General features: G+C 32.5%; 2 protein-coding genes across 4 annotated transcripts; one reads left to right on the plus strand and one right to left on the minus strand.

The window, feature by feature from the left end:
* Positions 1–11,057: 11,057 nt before the first annotated feature.
* Positions 11,058–15,331, minus strand: LOC145937267 (polypeptide N-acetylgalactosaminyltransferase 1). Of its 2 annotated transcripts, XM_083040214.1 has the most exons (11): positions 15,249–15,331; positions 14,021–14,396; positions 13,825–13,934; positions 13,577–13,757; positions 13,305–13,474; positions 13,064–13,231; positions 12,878–12,977; positions 12,135–12,544; positions 11,915–12,057; positions 11,554–11,820; positions 11,058–11,464 (listed from the first exon to the last, which is right to left on the minus strand). In XM_083040214.1, the coding sequence occupies exons 2-11, from the start codon at positions 14,158–14,160 to the stop codon at positions 11,333–11,335; spliced, it is 1,821 nt and encodes a 606-aa protein (XP_082896340.1). In that variant the 5' UTR covers positions 14,161–14,396; positions 15,249–15,331; the 3' UTR covers positions 11,058–11,332. The 2 variants fall into 2 exon arrangements, with proteins under 2 accessions (XP_082896340.1, XP_082896341.1); XM_083040215.1 differs by lacking the exon at positions 12,878–12,977 and having other exon boundaries at positions 13,060–13,231.
* Positions 15,332–15,416: 85 nt separating this feature from the next.
* Sec31 (COPII coat complex component secretory 31) lies at positions 15,417–24,142 on the plus strand. 2 transcript variants are annotated; one of them, XM_083039721.1, is made up of 14 exons: positions 15,417–15,572; positions 15,861–16,063; positions 16,156–16,475; positions 16,586–16,689; positions 16,789–17,034; positions 17,115–17,396; positions 17,509–17,886; positions 17,963–18,080; positions 18,726–19,031; positions 19,122–20,332; positions 22,525–22,587; positions 22,742–22,993; positions 23,169–23,240; positions 23,321–24,142. In XM_083039721.1, the coding sequence occupies exons 2-14, from the start codon at positions 15,861–15,863 to the stop codon at positions 23,507–23,509; spliced, it is 3,744 nt and encodes a 1,247-aa protein (XP_082895847.1). In that variant the 5' UTR covers positions 15,417–15,572; the 3' UTR covers positions 23,510–24,142. The 2 variants fall into 2 exon arrangements, with proteins under 2 accessions (XP_082895847.1, XP_082895848.1); XM_083039722.1 differs by lacking the exons at positions 22,525–22,587; positions 22,742–22,993; positions 23,169–23,240; positions 23,321–24,142 and adding an exon at positions 21,219–21,679.
* Positions 24,143–24,223: the final 81 nt, after the last annotated feature.

Below are 24,223 nucleotides of genomic sequence, written 5' to 3' on the forward strand. Positions count from 1 at the left end.
TACCATCAGCATACCAGCGTACAAACTTTTTGATGTAATATACGTAAATTGAATCCGTGCCGTATGGGATCCGCGGTTTAAAAATTGTAATTTTCAATTGTTTAAAGCGAGCCAAAAATTAATCTTGTATATATTTCAACTATATATTATATGCACATTATGATGGTACCATCAGCATACCAGCGTACAAACTTTTTGATGTAATATACGTAAATTGAATCCGTGCCGTATGGGATCCGCGGTTTAAAAATTGTAATTTTCAATTGTTTAAAGCGAGCCAAAAATTAATCTTGTATATATTTCAACTATATATTATATGCACATTATGATGGTACCATCAGCATACCAGCGTACAAACTTTTTGATATAATATACGTAAATTGAATCCGCGCCGTATGGGATCCGCGGTTTAAAAATTGTAATTTTCAATTGTTTAAAGCGAGCCAAAAATTAATCTTGTATATATTTCAACTATATATTATATGCACATTATGATGGTACTATCAGCATACCAGCGTACAACCTTTTTGATCTAATATACGTAAAATGAATCCGCGCCGTATGGGATCCGCAGTTTAAAAATTTTAATTTTCAATTGTTTAAAGCGAGCCAAAAATTAATCTTGTATATATTTCAACTATATAATATATGCACATTATGATGGTACCATCAGCATACCAGCGTACAAACTTTTTGATCTAATATACGTAAAATGAATCCGCGCCGTATGGGATCCGCTGTAAAAAATTTTAATTTTCAATTGTTTAAAGCGAGCCAAAAATTACTCTTTCATATATTTTAACATTACATTGACTGCACATTATGATGGTACCATCAGCATACCAGCGTACAAACTTTTTGATCTAATATACGTAAAATGAATCCGCGCCGTATGGGGTCCGCGGTTAAAAAATTTTAATTTTCAATTGTTTAAAGCGAGCCAAAAATTAATCTTGTATATATTTCAACTATATATTATATGCACATTATGATGGTACCATCAGCATACCAGCGTACAAACTTTTTGATGTAATATACGTAAATTGAATCCGCGCCGTATGGGATCCGCGGTTTAAAAATTGTAATTTTCAATTGTTTAAAGCGAGCCAAAAATTAATCTTGTATATATTTCAACTATATATTATATGCACATTATGATGGTACTATCAGCATACCAGCGTACAACCTTTTTGATCTAATATACGTAAAATGAATCCGCGCCGTATGGGATCCGCAGTTTAAAAATTTTAATTTTCAATTGTTTAAAGCGAGCCAAAAATTAATCTTGTATATATTTCAACTATTTATTATATGCACATTATGATGGTACCATCAGCATACCAGCGTACAAACTTTTTGATCTAATATACGTAAATTGAATCCGCGCCGTATGGGATCCGCAGTTTAAAAATTTTAATTTTCAATTGTTTAAAGCGAGTCAAAAATTATTCTTTCATATATTTTAACATTACATTGACTGCACATTATGATGGTACCATCAGCATACCAGCGTACAAACTTTTTGATGTAATATACGTAAATTGAATCCGCGCCGTATGGGATCCGCGGTTTAAAAATTGTAATTTTCAATTGTTTAAAGCGAACCAAAAATTAATCTTGTATATATTTCAACTATATAATATATGCACATTATGATGGTACCATCAGCATACCAGCGTACAAACTTTTTGATCTAGTATACGTAAAATGAATCCGCGCCGTATGGGATCCGCAGTTTAAAAATTTTAATTTTCAATTGTTTAAAGCGAGCCAAAAATTATTCTTTCATATATTTTAACATTACATTGACTGCACATTATGATGGTACCATCAGCATACCAGCGTACAAATTTTTGATCGAATATACGTAAAATGAATCCGCGCCGTATGGGATCCGCTGTTAAAAAATTTTAATTTTCAATAGTTTAGAGCGAGCCAAAAATTATTCTTTCATATATTTTAACATTACATTGACTGCACATTATGATGGTACCATCAGCATACCAGCGTACAAACTTTTTGATCTAATATACGTAAAATGAATCCGCGCCGTATGGGGTCCGCGGTTTAAAAATTGTAATTTTCAATTGTTTAAAGCGAGCCAAAAATTAATCTTGTATATATTTCAACTATATAATATATGCACATTATGATGGTAACATCAGCATACCAGCGTACAAACTTTTTGATCTAATATACGTAAAATGAATCCGCGCCGTATGGGATCCGCAGTTTAAAAATTTTAATTTTCAATTGTTTAGAGCGAGCCAAAAATTATTCTTTCATATATTTTAACATTACATTGACTGCACATTATGATGGTACAATCAGCATACCAGCGTACAAACTTTTTGATCTATTATACGTAAAATGAAACCGCGCCGTATGGGATTTGGGGTTAAAAAATTTTTATTTTCAATTGTTTAAAGCAAGCCAAAAATTAATCTTGTATATATTTCAACTATATATTATATGCACATTATGATGGTACCATCAGCATACCAGCGTACAAACTTTTTGATCTAATATACGTAAAATGAATCCGCGCCGTATGGGATCCGCGGTTTAAAAATTTTAATTTTCAATTGTTTAAAGCGAGCCAAAAATTAATCTTGTATATATTTCAACTATATATTATATGCACATTATGATGGTACAATCAGCATATCAGCGTACAACCTTTTTGATCTAATATACGTAAAATGAATCCGCGCCGTATGGGATCCGCAGTTTAAAAATTATAATTTTCAATTGTTTAAAGCGAGCCAAAAATTAATCTTGTATATATTTCAACTATTTATTATATGCACATTATGATGGTACCATCAGGATACCAGCGTACAAACTTTTTGATCTAATATACGTAAAATGAATCCGCGCCGTTTGGGATCCGCTGTTAAAAAATTTTAATTTTCAATTGTTTAGAGCGAGCCAAAAATTATTCTTTCATATATTTTAACATTACATTGACTGCACATTATGATGGTACCATCAGCATACTAGCGTGCAAACTTTTTGATCTATTATACGTAAAATGAAACCGCGCCGTATGGGATTTGCGGTTAAAAATTTTTTATTTTCAATTGTTTAAAGCAAGCCAAAAATTAATCTTGTATATATTTCAACTATATATTATATGCACATTATGATGGTACTATCAGCATACCAGCGTACAAACTTTTTGATCTAATATACGTAAAATGAATCCGCGCCGTATGGGATCCGCGGTTTAAAAATTTTAATTTTCAATTGTTTAAAGCGAGCCAAAAATTAATCTTGTATATATTTCAACTATATATTATATGCACATTATGATGGTACCATCAGCATACCAGCGTACAAACTTTTTGATCAAATATACGTAAAATGAATCCGCGCCGTATGGGATACGTAGTTTAAAAATTTTAATTTCCAATTGTTTAAAGCGAGCCAAAAATTATTCTTTCATATATTTTAACATTACATTGACTGCACATTATGATGGTACCATCAGCATACCAGCGTACAAACTTTTTGATCTAATATACGTAAAATGAATCCGCGCCGTATGGGATCCGCGGTTTAAAAATTTTAATTTTCAATTGTTTAAAGCGAGCCAAAAATTAATCTTGTATATATTTCAACTATATATTATATGCACATTATGATGGTACCATCAGCATACCAGCGTACAAACTTTTTATCTAATATACGTAAAATGAATCCGCGCCGTATGGGAACCGCTTAATTTTAAAAAATTTTAAAAAATTTTAATTTTCAATTGTTTAGAGCGAGCCAAAAATTATTCTTTCATATATTTTAACATTACATTGACTGCACATTATGATGGTACAATCAGCATACCAGCGTACAAACTTTTTGATCTATTATACGTAAAATGAAACCGCGCCGTATGGGATTTGCGGTTAAAAAATTTTTATTTTCAATTGTTTAAAGCAAGCCAAAAATTAATCTTGTATATATTTCAACTATATATTATATGCACATTATGATGGTACCATCAGCATACCAGCGTACAAACTTTTTGATCTAATATACGTAAAATGAATCCGCGCCGTATGGGATCCGCGTTTTAAAAATTTTAATTTTCAATTGTTTAAAACGAGCCAAAAATTATTCTTTCATATATTTTAACATTACATTGACTGCACATTATGATGGTACCATCAGCATACCAGCGTACAAACTTTTTGATCTAATATACGTAAAATGAATCCGCGCCGTATGGGATCCGCGGTTTAAAAATTTTAATTTTCAATTGTTTAAAGCGAGCCAAAAATTAATCTTGTATATATTTCAACTATATATTATATGCACATTATGTTGGTACCATCAGCATACCAGCGTACAAACTTTTTGATGTAATATACGTAAATTGAATCCGTGCCGTATGGGATCCGCGGTTTAAAAATTGTAATTTTCAATTGTTTAAAGCGAGCCAAAAATTAATCTTGTATATATTTCAACTATATATTATATGCACATTATGATGGTACCATCAGCATACCAGCGTACAAACTTTTTGATATAATATACGTAAATTGAATCCGCGCCGTATGGGATCCGCGGTTTAAAAATTGTAATTTTCAATTGTTTAAAGCGAGCCAAAAATTAATCTTGTATATATTTCAACTATATATTATATGCACATTATGATGGTACTATCAGCATACCAGCGTACAACCTTTTTGATCTAATATACGTAAAATGAATCCGCGCCGTATGGGATCCGCAGTTTAAAAATTTTAATTTTCAATTGTTTAAAGCGAGCCAAAAATTAATCTTGTATATATTTCAACTATATAATATATGCACATTATGATGGTACCATCAGCATACCAGCGTACAAACTTTTTGATCTAATATACGTAAAATGAATCCGCGCCGTATGGGATCCGCTGTAAAAAATTTTAATTTTCAATTGTTTAAAGCGAGCCAAAAATTACTCTTTCATATATTTTAACATTACATTGACTGCACATTATGATGGTACCATCAGCATACCAGCGTACAAACTTTTTGATCTATTATACGTAAAATGAAACCGCGCCGTATGGGATTTGCGGTTAAAAAATTTTTATTTTCAATTGTTTAAAGCAAGCCAAAAATTAATCTTGTATATATTTCAACTATATATTATATGCACATTATGATGGTACCATCAGCATACCAGCGTACAAACTTTTTGATTTAATATACGTAAAATGAATCCGCGCCGTATGGGATCCGCGTTTTAAAAATTTTAATTTTCAATTGTTTAAAGCGAGCCAAAAATTATTCTTTCATATATTTTAACATTACATTGACTGCACATTATGATGGTACCATCAGCATACCAGCGTACAAACTTTTTGATCTAATATACGTAAAATGAATCCGCGCCGTATGGGATCCGCGGTTTAAAAATTTTAATTTTCAATTGTTTAAAGCGAGCCAAAAATTAATCTTGTATATATTTCAACTATATATTATATGCACATTATGTTGGTACCATCAGCATACCAGCGTACAAACTTTTTGATGTAATATACGTAAATTGAATCCGTGCCGTATGGGATCCGCGGTTTAAAAATTGTAATTTTCAATTGTTTAAAGCGAGCCAAAAATTAATCTTGTATATATTTCAACTATATATTATATGCACATTATGATGGTACCATCAGCATACCAGCGTACAAACTTTTTGATATAATATACGTAAATTGAATCCGCGCCGTATGGGATCCGCGGTTTAAAAATTGTAATTTTCAATTGTTTAAAGCGAGCCAAAAATTAATCTTGTATATATTTCAACTATATATTATATGCACATTATGATGGTACTATCAGCATACCAGCGTACAACCTTTTTGATCTAATATACGTAAAATGAATCCGCGCCGTATGGGATCCGCAGTTTAAAAATTTTAATTTTCAATTGTTTAAAGCGAGCCAAAAATTAATCTTGTATATATTTCAACTATATAATATATGCACATTATGATGGTACCATCAGCATACCAGCGTACAAACTTTTTGATCTAATATACGTAAAATGAATCCGCGCCGTATGGGATCCGCTGTAAAAAATTTTAATTTTCAATTGTTTAAAGCGAGCCAAAAATTACTCTTTCATATATTTTAACATTACATTGACTGCACATTATGATGGTACCATCAGCATACCAGCGTACAAACTTTTTGATCTAATATACGTAAAATGAATCCGCGCCGTATGGGGTCCGCGGTTAAAAAATTTTAATTTTCTGTATTTTAAAACTCGCCAAAAATTATTCGTTTACATATTTCAACTGTACATTGCCTGCACATTATGATGGTACCATCACTATACCAGCCTACAAACTGTTTGGTATAATATACGTAAAATGAATTTGCGCCGTATGGAGTCAGCGGCTTAAACTTTTAATTTTTAATATTATGCATAACTATATACATATATCGCGGTAATACGTGTCGATACTCATTTCTACTGCGCATTCGCAAATCGAATTATATTAAGATTATCAAAAAGTGTCGGACGAAATATATTTATGACTCTAATTAAGGAAATATTTATTGTCCTTAAAAATTACTACGGAACCTTAATTGTTAATTTGGATTTATGTCTCACTTCTAGTTTTAACTTAATAAATATATTACTTTATAATTAAATAAATAAATTAAAAAATATTAATATAGCGAGCTAATTAAATTTTAAAATAATAATATGTTATAATATTTAAAATATCAATATGTTGTGAATAATATGTTGTAATATTTTATCCTCGTTTAATATTTTTGTTACAGAAATCAGCTGATTAAAACGTAAAATTGCTAATTAATTCTTAAAATAAGAATATGTTATAACATTTAAAATAATAATATGTTTTAAATAATGTATTATAATTCCCTAAATTCGATTAATATTTATAGCACCTATCACTTGATTTCTGTCAAAAAATATTAATCGCAGATAAGGCATTATAACATATTATTTATAACATTATTATATTAATTTTTATAACATATTTTTATGATAAAATTTAATTAGCAATGTAATTCTTTAATCATCTGATTTCTATCAAAAAATATTAACCAAGTTTAAACAAACTTTATATAAAAATATTATTCTTTTTTATTTAAAATCGAGGCATGGCGTAACGCGCGCTTTTGTTACTCTAATCTTTTTTTAAAAAAGACATTAAGTCGATTCTCGCAAGTATTTTTGCCTTTTTTCCGCCAAAATATTAATCAAGTTTAAAGTATAATAACATATTATTTTAAACATTATTATTTTATTTTACTTTTTGTACTAACTGTCAAACTGCTAACTGCTAACCCTCGCGATGACAGCCTTTCGATGCTACGTATATAACACACAACGCGAATGTCAAAAATATTAATCAAGCTTAAAGTATTATCACATATTATTTAAAACATATTATTATTTTATTTAATTTTATTTTAGACTAACTGTCAAACTGCTAACTGCTAACCCTCGCGATGACAGCCTTTCGATGCTACGAATATAACACACAACGCGAATGTCAAAAATATTAATTAAGCTTAAAGTATTATCACATATTATTTAAAACATTATTATTTTATTTAATTTTATTTTGGTCAAACTACTAACTGTTAACCCTCGCGATGACAGTCTTTCGATGCTACGAATATAACACACAACGCGAATCGACAGAGAACCAATCAGCATTGCGGAAAAGAGGCAACAATACTTCGAGACTTTCGAGAATCGACTTAACATGCACTTTTTAGAAATGGAAGTAAAAAATCAAATAATCTACCAAATCTTATTGATATTAACCAGTATGCTGCTTTTATAACATTTATTATAACAGAGATAAATTACTGTTACCTTCAAATGATGTATATAAAATATTACGATACAATGAAAGAGTTTTCAAAGCACAAATTGCATGTGATCTTATAGAAAAAGAAAACTTTAGAGAAAGAATTGTTCAAAATGTTACCTCATTATTAGAACAATTATTCCAACTACCACATCCAATAATAATAAAAATAAATGTTTGCGAACATTTATATTATTCGCTAAAATAAACTTGCGTCAAAGCTTGTGAACGCGAATTCTCACTTGCTAATAACGTTCGCGGATAACTCAGTCTCTATTGCTTAAGTATTCTTCTAATTTTCTACGACAACGCTTTCGAGATTTTGTAATGTTATTAGTGGTAACATTCGGAGTGCTCGCTCCGCGGGATCGCTATGTAGCCACGATTGAGTTTTACTATCGGTTGTCGAGGTGTCTCGTCTCCTTCCGACATTCACGCAGAATTATAATAAGAATCGAACTTACAGTTGGTGGCAGCGGGTGGGATCATTTGGCTCGCATCGTTACGCTCTGTACTGCTCAGCTACTGATAACGGCTGGTGGCTCGGCACTCGTGGTTGATACGGCGAGTCGTCGCGGTGATACGTTGTCGTAGGTCGGCGTTGTTCCAGAAACATTGGCGATCTTACTCGGTTCTCGGTTGATCGTGATTCTTCTCCCTGCTTGTGTTGTCCACTTCTCTCTTTCTCTCTCTCTCTCACTACGGCTTTTGTTGCTTCCATCAGCATTACTGACGTGCCTGTTTTAACACTTTTGTGTTTTTCAGGTCTTAAGTAACATTTATCAGGAGCAAGATTCGTCGGCGGTCCTACAGCCAATGATCCATGATCCCACCACTGCCACCAGAATTATTATGCCTCGGGGGGAGGCACGAAGGGATTGTTGAAGATCGGGCTGTTTTGTTGAGGAATTTCTTTTATCTCCAATCTAGAGAAATATTCTCTCTCCACAAAGTCTTATTTCGAATTTAAAAAATCAGTTTTAGTTTAATAAGAATAATCTAGTAAATAAAGCAGCTTAGAGAATAAAACATTCCACTTGAATGACAATTTTGCACGTATCCAGAATTTTTTTCATGAGCAACATTGCTTATTTATACAGTCTTAAAGCATTATATCTAAAGATGAGAAACGCTCTAGTCGATTGATCGCTGATGATGATAAATCAAGACTTTAATCCAGAATAATCAGCGGTACACAACGCGGAAAGTTGCAGAGATATACTCTCTTTATCACATACAACTGTAATCGAGCATTTGCATAAGCTGGGATACATAAACCGTCTTGATGTCTGGGTGTCACATTTTGTCCGAAAAAGATAATTTTATCGATCGTATTTTCATCATTTACTCAAACGCACAAACCCATTTTTCTAACGAACGTGACGAGACAAAGAAATATAATAAATTATCTACAACAACGCGGAGCACAAATGACCCTGGGGGGAAGTGTTTGGAAAAGCCGTTGACCACTCCAAAACCTGGGCTTCATCCAGAGAAAGATATGCTCTATGTATTTGATGTGACTAGAAGAGTACCTACTAGAAAGTAGCTCCTTCCAATAAAGAATGTACGGTTTTAATTTAAGTACTGTGTCAATTGGTGCCAATTAGACAAAGTAAAGGAAGCCAAAAAAAACCGCTCAAAACTGGTTAATAGAAAGGATGTTTTGTTCTATTAAGACGTCAGGTAGTTTTATGCTTCTTTGATCACACGGACAAAAAATATTGCAATTCGGTTGGAATGTTCTACCTACCGCACTCAACAAATTCATCAGACATTGTTTCTTCGGATTACTAATCCTCTTGTTCCGATCCTTACAAAACTTTCTTAATAGTAAGGCGTTCACTTAATTCTTTGGAAGACTGCAAAAATCATCTTTAGCAGTTCTTCGTTAAGAAAACGTTCGAGTTCTATAGGCGCGAAGATGCAGCTGCCCAAAAGATATGGCAAACAGTTATATAAAACAATGGCCATTTATACATTACTGATTGAAGTTGTTTTTAAATAAGAATAATTTAGGCTGCAATTTTGAGCTACAAATACGATGTTACTTTCCTTCCGACACAGTTATATGTACGTGCTTTTATACATCAGGAAAAATATTCTTTTTTTTTAAATCTTATAGTTTATAGTTTATAGTAATAAATTTCAAAAATTTATAATTGTTTAAAAACAAGAATTACATAACTTTTTTATGTCATAGAGAAAGAGAGAAAGACATCGTGCAATTCAAAAATGTATTTATAATTTATATTATTATATTAATATATTTAAGACTACTTATTTCAATAAACTACTCACATCCTCCTTATATTATTCTTCTTATTACTTCTCAAAAGGTAAAATTAATGTAAAGTCATGTGACAAAATAATACGCATATATAAATGCAATAATTATGGTATCGAGACATTCCTTATTCTCAAAATAATGATTCATGTTTCGATTAACTGTAATCGAGCTCGATCATCTTATTCATTAGATGGCAAAGCAAGATATCCATTTAAAATACGAAAAAGATGAGGCTGCACAATGCAAAAATATCATATTTTTATATTTATTTATTAAATGTATTAAAAACTCGTCTCGTACATATAAATCTGTTGTCGTAAAACATTGAATACAATTTGATGAAAAAAATAGAAATTGTAATGATATAAATATTCAGGCTCCTGCATACTCACTGCAACCATCTTGAATTGATGACGTCAGAAGCGAGAAAATATACCATGAAAATTCTTGCTAGTTACGCTAAAATAAAAATGTTTTTCAATAAAATAGGGTTTGTAACCGATAGAACCGACTTGTAAAATATACCGAAAACTCTCCTTTTGTTTGGGTAAGCAATAAATAACATTGTATATGTCGAATTAAATTGAGCCTAATCAAGGACGAAAACCAGCTGTTTGACAGGTATCGAAATGAAATAAATATTTGCTTTTACATATTAAATTATAATAAAATGAGTCTTCGGTATATTTTAACACTATAACAATTACTTTAAAAATAGAAACACTGCACTAAAATGATAAATGACGCTGTAAGTCGCAAGAATAATTTATGTCATTTTCACGCTTAATAGTTTATAGTTTTGCCAAATGTGGCGCTGTCGTACAAATTTTACGGACTTGGCAATCGAGTATGCAGGACTTGCAGGAGCCTTAAAGGATGTAGGAAAGAAGAATGAAAATAAATGATAAATAATCTCATTATTAATAATATTTTTTTATTGCACAATTTAAACGTTATTATAGAGCAAAAATACTTGTCTGTAAATTTGTCAAAAAATATAAAAGTATAAAAATATTAATGTTTTATCAAAATGACAGCCATATATGTATACTATCGTGCAAAATACAAATCGTAGGTTAGGTATGTAGGTGTCACAATAAAAGTAGATATTAATTGCTGACATACTAATAACACATTAACGCATTATCTTCTCTTATCTTCTTCCTTAATAACGTAATGACACTATTAATTATTATTTCCAAAGAACTGGTTCCAAGATCCATTGTTGATCAGGATTCTTAGTACAAGCCGCTATTACGAGCGTATCATCTTCCGTTGTTGCCTGAAGGCACATCTCAGAAGGCACGTGTAAAAATACTTTTGTCTAAAAAAATAATCACACATTGGCAACGCATAATCCTCGTTAAAGGAAGATGTTGTTATAGCCGATATTTCATCTAGGAGATACCCTACTTGTTCATTGTATTGCCATTTTTGTCTCTCGCGACCGCTGCACGCCATTATTTTCACTTTCGGCGTCCTCTGCTGCGTATCTCGTTCCGGTGCATCCAGACATACACTTTCGTCCGTCATTATCACTCCGTTTTTGGTCATCACGAACATCTGGCTGAGCATCGGTCGCGGTATGCACGAGTGCAGAACCGCGTTCCCCGAAGGTTGTGCGTACGAACCTTTCGCGGTCGGTCGCATAATGCAGCTCTTTGTTGCAGCGTGCACTATCTGACATAAATAAAATAATTATATATTACTAACTGAATCATACTTTCGATGTATGAAGAGAGAACGCTGTATTTGAAAAAAATATTAGCATTACCCTGCCGAAGAATCGATCATTCGTAGGAAAGAAGTGTTCGGGCCACACATTCTCTAAATACCATTCGAAACTTTTGCACTGCAGTCTCTCGCGTAGAGCTAATCTCGAACGAATTTGCTGTTTGTATCTCAATCTAGCTGCCTCTAATAAAAATGCGTGGTATAAGAATATATTGATGGATACCATATACCAGTTTCATTACCAGAATAATTTTATTTACCAGGATTGAACTTAAAGTAAAACTCCGCCCATTGATCCATCCATACTAAAGCGACTCTGGCGAGATTGCCGTATAAAATATCACCGACGCCGCCCGGAAAAGTATAAGGGGAAGACTTTCGAAAGAGATGCCCAACGTGGGAACAGGGAGCGATCTCGATACTGCCGCCGCATTGCCAGGTTCGAAACGACAATTCCAAATTCTCACCGCCCCAGATTCGCATCTCGTCGTCGTAACTGCCCAATTTGAAGAAATAATCCTTGTTCATAGAAAATAACCCACCCGCCATAGCAGGCGTTCGAAACGGTTCGACTATGTTGTCGCGCCTTTCCTTCAACAGACGGCCATTCAACGTTAGCCAACGAAAATGTAAATCCCAGTTGAACGCACCCCAATGAAGCTCAAACGATCTGCGAAAAATTATTAATTTAGAACAGATTTATTAAAAAATATAAATAAAAAAACAGAACTTTAAGGGGATGCTAAAGCCGTCCTGTTTTACAATCCGACCAAACGATCATTTTTGTGCACGCTTTTCTTTTTATTGGTTGAATAGAATAATAAATGCTTTTCCACGATTAAAGTGATCATCTAGAAACAAAACCGGAACCTACGGATTTTGTTTAAACTGATTCGTTGTGCACAGGGCATTAATTTTCCTTGGTGTGATACCAAGAAATTAAATAAATCTCAATTCGAAATTTTATTTTTAATAAACTTCTGTTCTCCATAAATAATTTTACCTTGTATAACTGAAGGTATCATCATTTATTATGTCAATTACTGGAGAAACGACTCTTGTTGAGTTTTTACCGACTGCTTCGAGCAACGGTTCCAACCATCCTAAAAATATGGTAATATTGATACTGTACATAGTATCGCGAAAGTTTAATTTCTGGTATTAGTGTAATATAATGAAGCTTACCTACCAACCGTACATTCACAGTGAGCATCGAGAAAAGTGAGAACTTCGCCTTTAGCATTGTTTGCGCCCAAAAGCCTCGCTTTAATTAATCCCACCCGTTCATTGGATCGCAAAATTCTTGTAGGGACACTTAGAGTTTTTACGTAATCATCCAAGAGACTTTTTAAGAATTCTAGCAATAATTTAAAAATAATTAAAATAAAAATAATAAAATAATAAAAATAAATATAAATTATTAGACTTACCTCTTTCACTGTTATCATCAACAAGAATAATTTCTTCTAACAATTCTCTCGGCGATCTATCAATGACGCTATGTACTGTCCGTAATAGAGTACTCCAAGCTTCATTATGAAATACTATAATAATCGATGTTTTTGGCAGATCGCCTAAATTTGCATATCTTGAAATGCATCTACAAAATTTTTAAAATAAAAAAACACTTAAAACTTTTTGATTAAATAATATAAAAAACAGATAGAACAAAAAAAGTTTTATAGACAAAAAGAACTCTTACTTCTTTTTTCTAACGTCAGGTAGAGATCGATTTAATGGTATCCTATCACTAGCCATTAAATTAAAACGATTAATCTGATATAATTGCTGCATCTTATAAAAATCCTTTGGATGTATTATTACAGGTTCTCCATTTTTACCTTCAAATGGTCTTGGGTCAAAGAAATTATTATTTATAATTTCTGTAAAAATAAAGAATAATATATAATATTTCTCTCTCTAATCATACAATATAATTGCACCTTTTACCTTTCGTGATGTTCGGAGTTTTCAAGGAATCTATAGAGTCTCCTATGTAATGACCGACTACTACATGAATTCCTCGACGATCGATGTAATCTTTTTGATTTTCATGTGATCTGTAATAATAATTTGAATCATTGCGAATTTCATACAGCATTCCCTTAAATCGGTTTAAATAATACAATTAACTAAAAATTTATACCGTAATGAGATAAAGTCATCTTGTCGATCGGTTCTGCTTTTGCCTTGACTTCTGGACCAAATAAAAAATACGCCTATAAATATGACAATCGAGAAAACGATCGTCGACAGACGACGGGGTCTCAATCTGAGCCACATCATGTTACTCTTCAATCCATAATATCAATTATGTTCATTTCCTCGATACGTGTTGGCATAGAGTCCATTCATGCACTGAGATCAGAGTTTCGGGAAGTCTCACTTCACATTTTACTTCATTTAATCTATTTTAAATTATCGCATGTATCCGGCCTCTGTTATCGCGGGTTTCTCGAAATCAGCAGGTCGCGTCATTGCGACAAAAAAGGAAGATTCCAAGAATTTCTCACAAATAAACTCTGGAAAAAAGATTGATTGTTATTACTTTGACTATAATAGATATTTCATAATTTTTTTCAAAATTTATTTTCTAGTCATATTTGTTAAACTTTTTTTTATATTAAAGGTATAAGTTTTATATATCTTATTAATACAAATAATTAAAAGTTTTTCAATTCACGTATAATTACTAAAAAAAAACTACAAAATAATTAAATTGTGCTATACTTCTAAACATAAATTGAATATAATTTGGAAATAATAAATTAAAAGAATATAATAAATTTAATATAACAGAGATATTGTTATAATAATATTGCGCAAAGTGCACACACATATAATATATATATTTATTTATATAATAATTACTTTCTAGAGTCACATAATAAATAATTCAGTAGCTTTCAAGTTAAAAAAAACAATATATAATTTTAACAATTAATTTAATAATTTGCACACATACATATTTGCACATATACATGTATAAATATAAAAATTTTTTAAATTATGAAATATACTTCAATATATGAATGTAATTTTGCAAAATTATACATATCAATTATTGGATGTTTAAACAATATAGAGACAAGATATTGTAACACACTTTCAGATAAAAGTATACGTTAAATACATTTATAAACAATTAAATAAAATTCAGAAATACTGCTAATCATATTTTATGCAATAAAAACGTATATTAACATGTGTATGTAATTGTTTTATATAAAAAGAAGAGAAATAAAATTTTGATGCAAAATAGATATCAGTACAGGACAATTGCAAGAAACATTTAAATAAACACTTTATTAATTGTGACAAAATCGCAGTATTTAGCAAAATCATACATACGCGAATAATTACTGAATAATTACCTCGCTTAGTCTTGGAAACGATGCTCTGTCAGATCGAGATAAAAGGAACAGGAGGCTCCTGACGCCATTTGCGGCGACAGCTGACAGCCGACGCAGGGAAACGTCGGTGACGTAATGCGTGGGTACGTAATACCTCGCCGTTCCGAGAGAGGGCGACAGTGTCGTCTGCTAGCTTCGCGTACGCTCGACGCTCGCGTCGCTCGCCACGTTGGAAGACGGAAGACTTGACTTGACATAGGGCCGTTATAGACCGAAAGAGAGACGCGTGTCTCTAAGTTTTTAAAGTCTCTCTGTTTACAGCCGCCCAAAAATAATACCGTCAAGGTAAGACACCGACTTTCTTGTGACATGCGGAATATATTCGCGATAAATCGTTTTCTTTCCGATTTATTCCATTCTTTATCTGATGACGGCTAACATTTTTTGACATTATTCGCTGAATTTATGCGATCGACTCCTATTATTTAAGTCTCCGTATATTTTATTTGTATCAATAGCTATCGAGTGACATTTTCTTCTCGTGATGAATATGATAATGTTATTTCGTGCGAGAAATTAGTGCGAGATTATACACTATGATAGAGACATTTTTCTTATATTTTGTATATGCAGATGAAAGTCAAGGAACTACTGAAGACCGTGAACGTAGCATGGTCTCCGCCAGCTCAGCATCCCATCATGCTGGCAGCTGGGACAGCAGCACAGCAACTAGATGCGAGTTTCAGTACGTCTGCCAGCTTAGATTTGTATTCGCTGAATTTACAACAACCTGGATATGAAATGGAACTCCAAGCCAGCGTACCCAGTGATCACAGGTCAGTAACGATCATAGATCACAGTTGTACAATTAAATTAATTGTTATTTTATTAGTCATTGCATATAGCCTTCTATTTATTATTGATTTAGGTTTCATAAAATTACTTGGGGTCCCTATGGTAACAATCCAGCAGGCATAATTGTTGGTGGTTGCGAGGATGGAACTATAAAAATTTATTCTGCTACAAAGTTATTAGCCAGAGAAAGTAATTGCTTGATAAACAGTCCTCATCGACACTCTGGTCCTGTTAGGGCGATGGATTTTAATCCTTTTCGAGAAGAAAATCAGTTGGCAACAGGTGCAACGGAAAGTGAGATCTATATCTGGGATATTAACACAAACACACCGACAACTCTGTCCAGAAGTCAGCAATCGGAGGATGTCCAACACATTGCTTGGAACAAGCAAGGTTCTCCTATTAGATTATTATAAAAGAAATTGCACACTGATGCCAAGAATATGTATTTCAATTGCAAATCCAATCTTGATAATTAATAGTATTCTTATTTTATTTTATAGTACATTTAAAGGACATTCTTGCCTCCACGTTTTCACAATGTTGCATTATATGGAACGTGAAAGAAAAGAAACCAATATTTAAATTGACAGATGCAAATTCGAGGGTACATATAATTTTTTCCATTTTGACTCAATATAAAATGTGAATATGTATTTTGAAGAGAAAATCTTCAAATAACTGTTAATGTTTTTTGTTGCTATAGGTACGTTGGAAAGTTGCCCAGTGGCATCCAGACATTGGAACACAATTGTGCTTAGCATCCGAGGACGATCAAACACCTATTATTGAATTATGGGATGTGAGGTTTCCAACGTCACCTTTAAAAACGCTGCAGAGTCATCAGCGTGGTGTTCTTTCAATTGCATGGAATCCGCATGATTCAGACTTACTTTTGAGCTGTGCCAAAGATAACAGAATTCTGTGCTGGAATCCCAACTCAAACGCACCGGTATTGTGCAATGCGTTCTTTTTTAATATTTAAAATAAAATTTGTTGAATTCGAGTATTAATATATTTTTTTAATGATAGAATGGTGAGGTGATATGTGAGTTAGCCCAAACAACCCAATGGAACTTTGATGTATCTTGGTGCCCAAGAAATCCAGGCTTAATTGTTGGCAGTAGCTTTGACGGTCATGCCGTTGTCTACTCCTTATTGGGTGGACAACAACAAGAAATTGGATCCAACAAGATAATGGATTCATTCTCAGGAATGGATCCCTTCACCCAATCTACAGCACAAATAGGAACGACAGCAGTATTAATAAAAGCTCCCAAATGGTTAAAGAGGCCGATCGGAGCATCGTTTGGAGTGAGTTTTTAACTTTGCTTTATTATATATTATCTGTTACATTAAATACAAATAACATTTATTTAGAATAAAAGATAAGAATTATCTGATAAAAGTTTAATATGATTTTTAGTTTGGTGGTAAATTGATAATCTTTGAAAATCGACCTGCCGATCCAAATTTAGTAAACAGAAAGGGAGATTTAAACAGAAAAGTTATTATATCACAAGTAATCACGCAACCAAATCTTATTCAACGTTCCAACAAATTGAAAGCAACGCTGGTGACTGAACAGTACAGTGATTTCTGCAAGGAAAAGATGGAGAAATCTCCTGATGAGCACACCAAGAAAATCTGGAGTTGTGTGCGTGCTTACTTTGATAACAATGTGACAAAGAGTATATTGGAATTATTGGGCTACAATATTGATACAATGAACAATAAACTGAATCAGTTTGTACCTCAGGACGATATGAGCAATATTGTAGATGGTGTCTCTAATCTTAACAATGTAAGACTCGATTTATATTTATGCTCATACATATGCTTTTATTATCATTCTAATATCAATTATCATTTTGATTTAGATACTAAATGGAAATGTTATGGCCGGCAATACTGTATTTGATGCCATTCCGCAGGAACAAGGCAAAAAACAAATATCATTAAACAAATCTGCAGATTACACTATAAATACTTCTGATGGTAAGCAACACATACTAATAGCTCTATTACTGTACAGGGTCTACTTAAAGCTTGTAAAAAATTTCTCTGATCTTCCAGGTATTTTCGTTTAAAATTCCAGATAAAATTAGAAAATTTATAGATGTAGTTTTTAAAAATAAGTTTCTTTATTTTATATGCTTTCTAATGTTTTCCTGTTCATATGATTACAAAGAATGTTACCAAAAATGCAGTTTTTTTTAGAATTTAATATTGATTTATTAATCGTAAAATTAATTTGGACAATAACAAAGCAATATATCACTATATTTAAATGCTAAAGATATATACAAAAATATAAAATAAAAATCTAAAACAAAATATTAACAAAAAAATACTTAAATATTTTTTTTGTGTATACATACAATGTGTATATATGTTTGCTAATTTGACCAATAGATTGCTTGCAATATAAAATAATGACACTATTTTTTAAAAGAAATTTCTTGAGTCAATAAAATTTAATGAGAATTCCCGGATTTTTCAAGATAAAAAAAAAGAATCATTGACAAGAATCCTTGATTTTCCCGGGTTTTTTGTCCCCCCCCCCCCCCCCCCCAAAAGTAGCTTGCTAGAGTTAAAAAATAAAGAAGAATTTTTAATGATTGACTTGGTATTGTTTTCTAGATGAGGATGGTCTTATCAGTCAAGCTCTTCTCTTAGGAAATATTGAGGCCGCGGTATCTTTGTGCTTTTCTAGCAAAAGGTACGCCGACGCCATAATTCTTTCGATGGCCGCTGGTCCTGAGCTGCTAGCGCGTACCCAGTTCAGGTACTTTTCAGAGCATTCCAGTGCATTAAATTCTATGATCAATTCATTAGTTAGCGAGAATTGGGGAGAAGTTGTCCAGAATTGTGACATAAAGTGCTGGAAAGAGGCGTTAGTCGGTATATTTACAAATTCCAGTACGCAGGAACGATCCGCTCTATGTGGTAAGTATATAAGTAAAGTGTTATATATCGTGAGATAATTTTACGCAATTATTTTTATCATATTTCACAACGTGAACATATACCTAATAGATATGCTCGGCGATCGTTTGGTGTCCAGCGAGAACCCCTTGCTTAAGAAGCAAGCGCAAATCTGTTACATTTGCTCCGGCAATTTGAACAAACTGGTCGAAGTGTCCAACGCCGACATCCAAGACGTGGTAGAACTGGTCGTGATAATGCAGAAAGCTTTGGAGCTCCAAGGTATCAGGGAAATTCATATAGAGGATAAAATCGCCTCTGTGTTGTCTCAGTACGCTGAAATGCTGGCGACAGAGGGCGATCTGGAAGCTGCATTGAATTATCTCGGAAACAGTCAGGAGCAGAGAGTCTCGATGTTGAGGGATCGTTTGTGCAAAGCTCTGAGTTGCACACAGGAACCACAGAGGAGCGTTGCAAGACCTGCCGGCCAAAACTATTACTACGAACAGACCATTCCGGGAAGAAGCATTCCGTCGCAGAATCTGCAGAACACGTACAATCCCCTGCAACAGCCGTTACAACAGCCAACACCCGCGCAAACTTTGCAAAACGTCTACAATCCGCCGCAACAGCCGTTACAGCAGACAGCAACACCTGTCCAGAACTGGAACACGACTCCGCTGAAACAAGCTTACGGAGCCCCTGCAAATCAGACACTTCAGAACCCTCAGTTATACGGAATGCCACCACCACCAGGAGGTCCTCAGCCTATTCAGACGCAACCTATGATCTATGATCAATATTCCACATCGTCGCATTCGTATAACCAGGCTCCAGTTGTTCAGCCACCTCCACCGCCACCTTCGTCGGGTTCCAATTTGAGCGGCTCGAGACCGTCCAGCGTCGGGCCGCAGTCGAGATCCAAATATCTGATCGATCCGTCTGTAAAATCCACCCCTGCGTATGGCCAAGGTGGCTTTCCGTCGTCGAATCCATTGTACAATTCTCAACAAATCGCCCCCGTTCCCGGCTACTCTCTACAGAACGCGTATCAACCTCAAGCTCCTATGTCCGGTAACGCATATGCCGGTCAACCGTCAAGTTTCGTAAATAATCCTAATGAAGTCGAACCGTACAAGCCGCTTCAACCGCCCAACATCATTCAGCCTCCATTGCAAAACGCGCCTCAGACTCAAATGTATGATTTTACCAGAGCTCAGCCACCTTTACAAATGCAGACGGGGAACGGGAATTTATATCAGTTGCCGTCTCAGCCGTCCGGATGGAATGACCCGCCGATTGGGAAAAGTTCCAAAGCGCAGGTAGTCTCAATTTCGTTTATTTAGTCCAACTGTGTTCAGTTTTACAGGGTGTCTATTACCTGGAAAATCGGGATTGTCAGACTTTTTTTTATTTTAAAAAATTCGGAGAGGGGAATTCTCATAAAATTTTATCGACTTTGAGAATTTTTTTATAAGATTTGAGTAGACATCCTGGTTTTATGTAATCTTGATTAAGGCTCCTGGCTCCTCACTGACCATATTGGAATTGTGACGTCAGAGGCGAGAAAACACGCTAAAAATTTTTAGATGCCATCTCAAAATAAAAAGATATTTCGATGAAACACTTCAGATGGCTCTAGCACAATCTTAAAAGACTTGAAAAACTATCCTTTTTTCCTTTATAATCAGTCAACAACTATAAAATGAGTAGGGTTGCGTTCGGAAACGTCACCGAGTGCATTCCCTCTCTTTCTATATCATTTCTCTCTCAGAGATATGAAAGAGATATGATATAGAAAGAGAGGGAATGCACTCGGGTGACGTTTCCGAACGCAGCCTAATATGAGGCCCAGTCCGTTTAGTCTCTGCACATGCGCAGTACGCATGACAAAGTCTGATATCACAATCACTTTACGATTGTTGATTGACTTGACTGTCAAGAGAAAAGAATAGTTTTTGAGGTATTTTAAAAGTGTGCTAAAGCCATCCGAAGTAGTGTTTCATCGAAATATCTTTTTATTTAAAAATGGCATCTTAAGAATTTTCAGTGTGTGCTTTCTCGCCTCTCTGACGTCACAATCTAACATGGCCGCGGCGAGGACCCAGGAGCTTTAATAGCTATTCCTATTATTTTTCTGTTATTCGAATAAACTATTTACATTATTGATAAAAATATTGTACATATATGCATTAAAATTGTATGTAGCCAGTACTGGCACTATGCAACGCAAACGAAATGTCCGCGGAACATGCGGGTACCAGAAAATGGAGGGCAAAACATTCAAAGGGTGTAGATGTTAAGGTAGCACGGATTTCGCACTTTGAGAATGATACATTTACAGTGTCTCATAATTATAGAATATCATATTATTACTGATTATTATGATTTTATCGTCTGTATATTCCTATAGTCTATTAATCGAATTAATCTAATTGAATTTTATAATGTGAAATTTTTATATGCAAGGTGTCCCATTTTAAAAAATATGCTTAAATATATAAAAAAAAAACATCGCGTTTTAGAAAAGAATATTTCGAATAAAAAGTTGTTTGGTTTTGAGAGGGATAGAAGTTGATAATCTTGAATTTTGATTAAGCTCATTTTTCAATTCATTTGAAGGTCAACCTAGTAATTTTTTAAATGAAGTCCTAATTTATATATATATATATATATATATATATATATATATATATATATAAATCGATTCCTCACAATATTTGACATAAAAAGTTATAAGGATAGGATGGCCAAAAATAAATAATTAACGAGATATTTTATACTTCCATTTAACATAATTTTACATAAATTATGAAATATCTCGTAAAAAATATTCATTTTTCAATTTTTCCTCAATACTTTTATGCACAAAATAATGAGAAAAATTAATTGGCGCAAAAAAATACAGTTGTTTTTAAGAAAAATTATATAATTTGCAACTAGCAGAGCTATATATTTTGTCTTAAAAACAACTGTGTTTATTCATGTATCGATTCTTCTCATTATTTTGTGCATAAAAATATTGAGATAAGGTGATCGAAAAATGAATATTTTACGAAATATGTATTTCATAATTGATGTAAAATTATGTATAATTCGGAACATTATTTTCTAAAACGCGATGTTTTTTATGTATATTTAAGCATATTTTTTTAAATGGAACGTCCTGTATATGTGTGATATAAAAAACTAATAAATGTGTTGTGCGAAGAGTTCAAACTGCTTTGCAAATTTTGAAATTGGTGTCACACAGACACCAATTCTTGTCATTTATTTATACACACAATTTACTTAAATTTTATCACAAATTATACAAGAGTTTACAATTTTTTCGTACATTTTTATATTGACATTATCATCACTTTAAGTCATCAAAGTGAATTTTAATGAATTGAAAGTTTTCATTTATTTTTACGATGCCATAGTGTTATCAATCTCCACTGCAAAGTGGCTGAAAGATATGAGAAGAGTTTAAGATAAGGATAAATTATCGAAAATGATTATATTTTTTTAGCCAAAAACTGAATATCAAAATCCAATTTTGCATCCATTGCAAAGTAATCAACCGGAACCGAGTGTAAGTTTGTATATACTTACATACATATATTTATAATATATTATACTGTATATATATTATTATGTATATAATTACATATTTTATATATATTTATATATGATTTCATGTATATTTATATTTTTTTTATAATATATTTTTGACTCAACTGCTTTAGCCATTACCACAAGATAATTTCTATCAAGAGCTTCACACACCTTATAATCCACAACAATATGGACAAGGCATGTCGAATACTGCACCAATTAGCAAGCCAGTTGAACCATTATTACAACCTGCGATGCCTGTTGCTTCTGCAAAAGTGGTGGAACCAGAAAAACCTAAAGCGCCTATTCCCGAGCAACATGTGCATCTGAAAACGATATTGGATGAATTGAAAAATCAGTGTTACGAAAATGCGAAGAATCCAGTAAGAATAATTGATATATTATATATGCATGCAAATAACTTAAATATTTATGTAACAATAAAGTAACTGTATTAATTTACTTACATTTTTTTACATTTATATATATATATATATATATATATATATATATATTATTGTTTAATGTCGGATATTTGAATTTACATCATTCTTTTAGCAAATCAAGAGGAAGATAGAAGATGTATCGAGAAAACTGGAAATGCTGTACGATTGCCTTAGAGAGAATAAGGTAAATTGTACATTATATTTTTACAAACGTAACATCATGTTATACATATTATAAATTTATAATTGTATTTTTTATTTCAGTTATCTCAAAATACTTTGCAAGGATTACATCAGATATCACAGATGATACAAAATGGCAATTATACGGGAGGATTAGATTTACATACGCAATTAGTATCAGGACCAGATTTTAGTCAAATAGCTTCCTTTATGCCTGGGATTAAAGTATTACTTCTAAGTGCCCTTCAATTAAGCGTTTATATTAGATAAAATCATTTAATTGCCCATATTATACTCTCATAAATTTTTATAATTCTAAATATTAACGAAACATTATTTGCGTTAACTTTATATAACAATTATAGTATACATCAATAATGTAGCATAACGATATTCAAATGTTGAATTACGCATCGTTTATTATCTATCACATTTTACTTTTCCTTTGAAAATTGTATATTTTATTAGAGTTCAGAGTAACTTTATATAATTTCGTTAATTATCAATTATATCTTTTATTGTTATATAAATATATATATATATATATGTAAGGAGAGTTAACGAAATATATTTACAGGCGATATCCATGTAAAAGATTTTCAAGGCAAGATGTGAAGAAAAGCGTTTTAATAATGATATGTATATAATTATAATATTAAAAATCTGTTATGAGAAAGAAATAATAATTAAACACTTGTTTTTTTATATATCAAAATTTATATTTCATATTTTTATTTGGTGCTTAATACATATAATATGTAAATTAGAGTTTTTGTGCGTTAAATAAAAGCAACATGTTCTTTTAATTGTATAACAATCTCTGTAAATCTTTCCATAAAAAAAAATTTGTATAAATTATTTGCAAAAATGTCACATATTTATTGATAGATAAATAAAACAATTGTTTCAAGATATTTCATATACTACAAATTTCATCTCGCTTGTATATCAAGTTATGTATATATTTATATAAATTATGATTTT

Source organism: Prenolepis imparis, unplaced genomic scaffold (genome assembly GCF_030444845.1).
Source record: "Prenolepis imparis isolate NDT839.2.m4 unplaced genomic scaffold, iyPreImpa1.0 SCAF_6, whole genome shotgun sequence".
Taxonomy (NCBI): domain Eukaryota; kingdom Metazoa; phylum Arthropoda; class Insecta; order Hymenoptera; family Formicidae; genus Prenolepis; species Prenolepis imparis.

Coding starts and splice junctions, on each gene's coding strand:
- LOC145937267 (XM_083040214.1), bottom strand. CDS start 14,160: ATGATGTGGCTCAGATTGAGACCCCGTCGTCTGTCGACGATCGTTTTC. Junction 13,758..13,824: donor AACTCCGAACATCACGAAAG/GTAAAAGGTGCA, acceptor TTATTTTTACAG/AAATTATAAATAATAATTTC. Junction 11,465..11,553: donor AATGGCAATACAATGAACAA/GTAGGGTATCTC, acceptor TTATTTTTTTAG/ACAAAAGTATTTTTACACGT.
- Sec31 (XM_083039721.1), top strand. CDS start 15,861: ATGAAAGTCAAGGAACTACTGAAGACCGTGAACGTAGCATGGTCTCCG. Junction 20,333..22,524: donor GGAAAAGTTCCAAAGCGCAG/GTAGTCTCAATT, acceptor ATATTTTTTTAG/CCAAAAACTGAATATCAAAA. Junction 23,241..23,320: donor ATTGCCTTAGAGAGAATAAG/GTAAATTGTACA, acceptor TTTTTATTTCAG/TTATCTCAAAATACTTTGCA.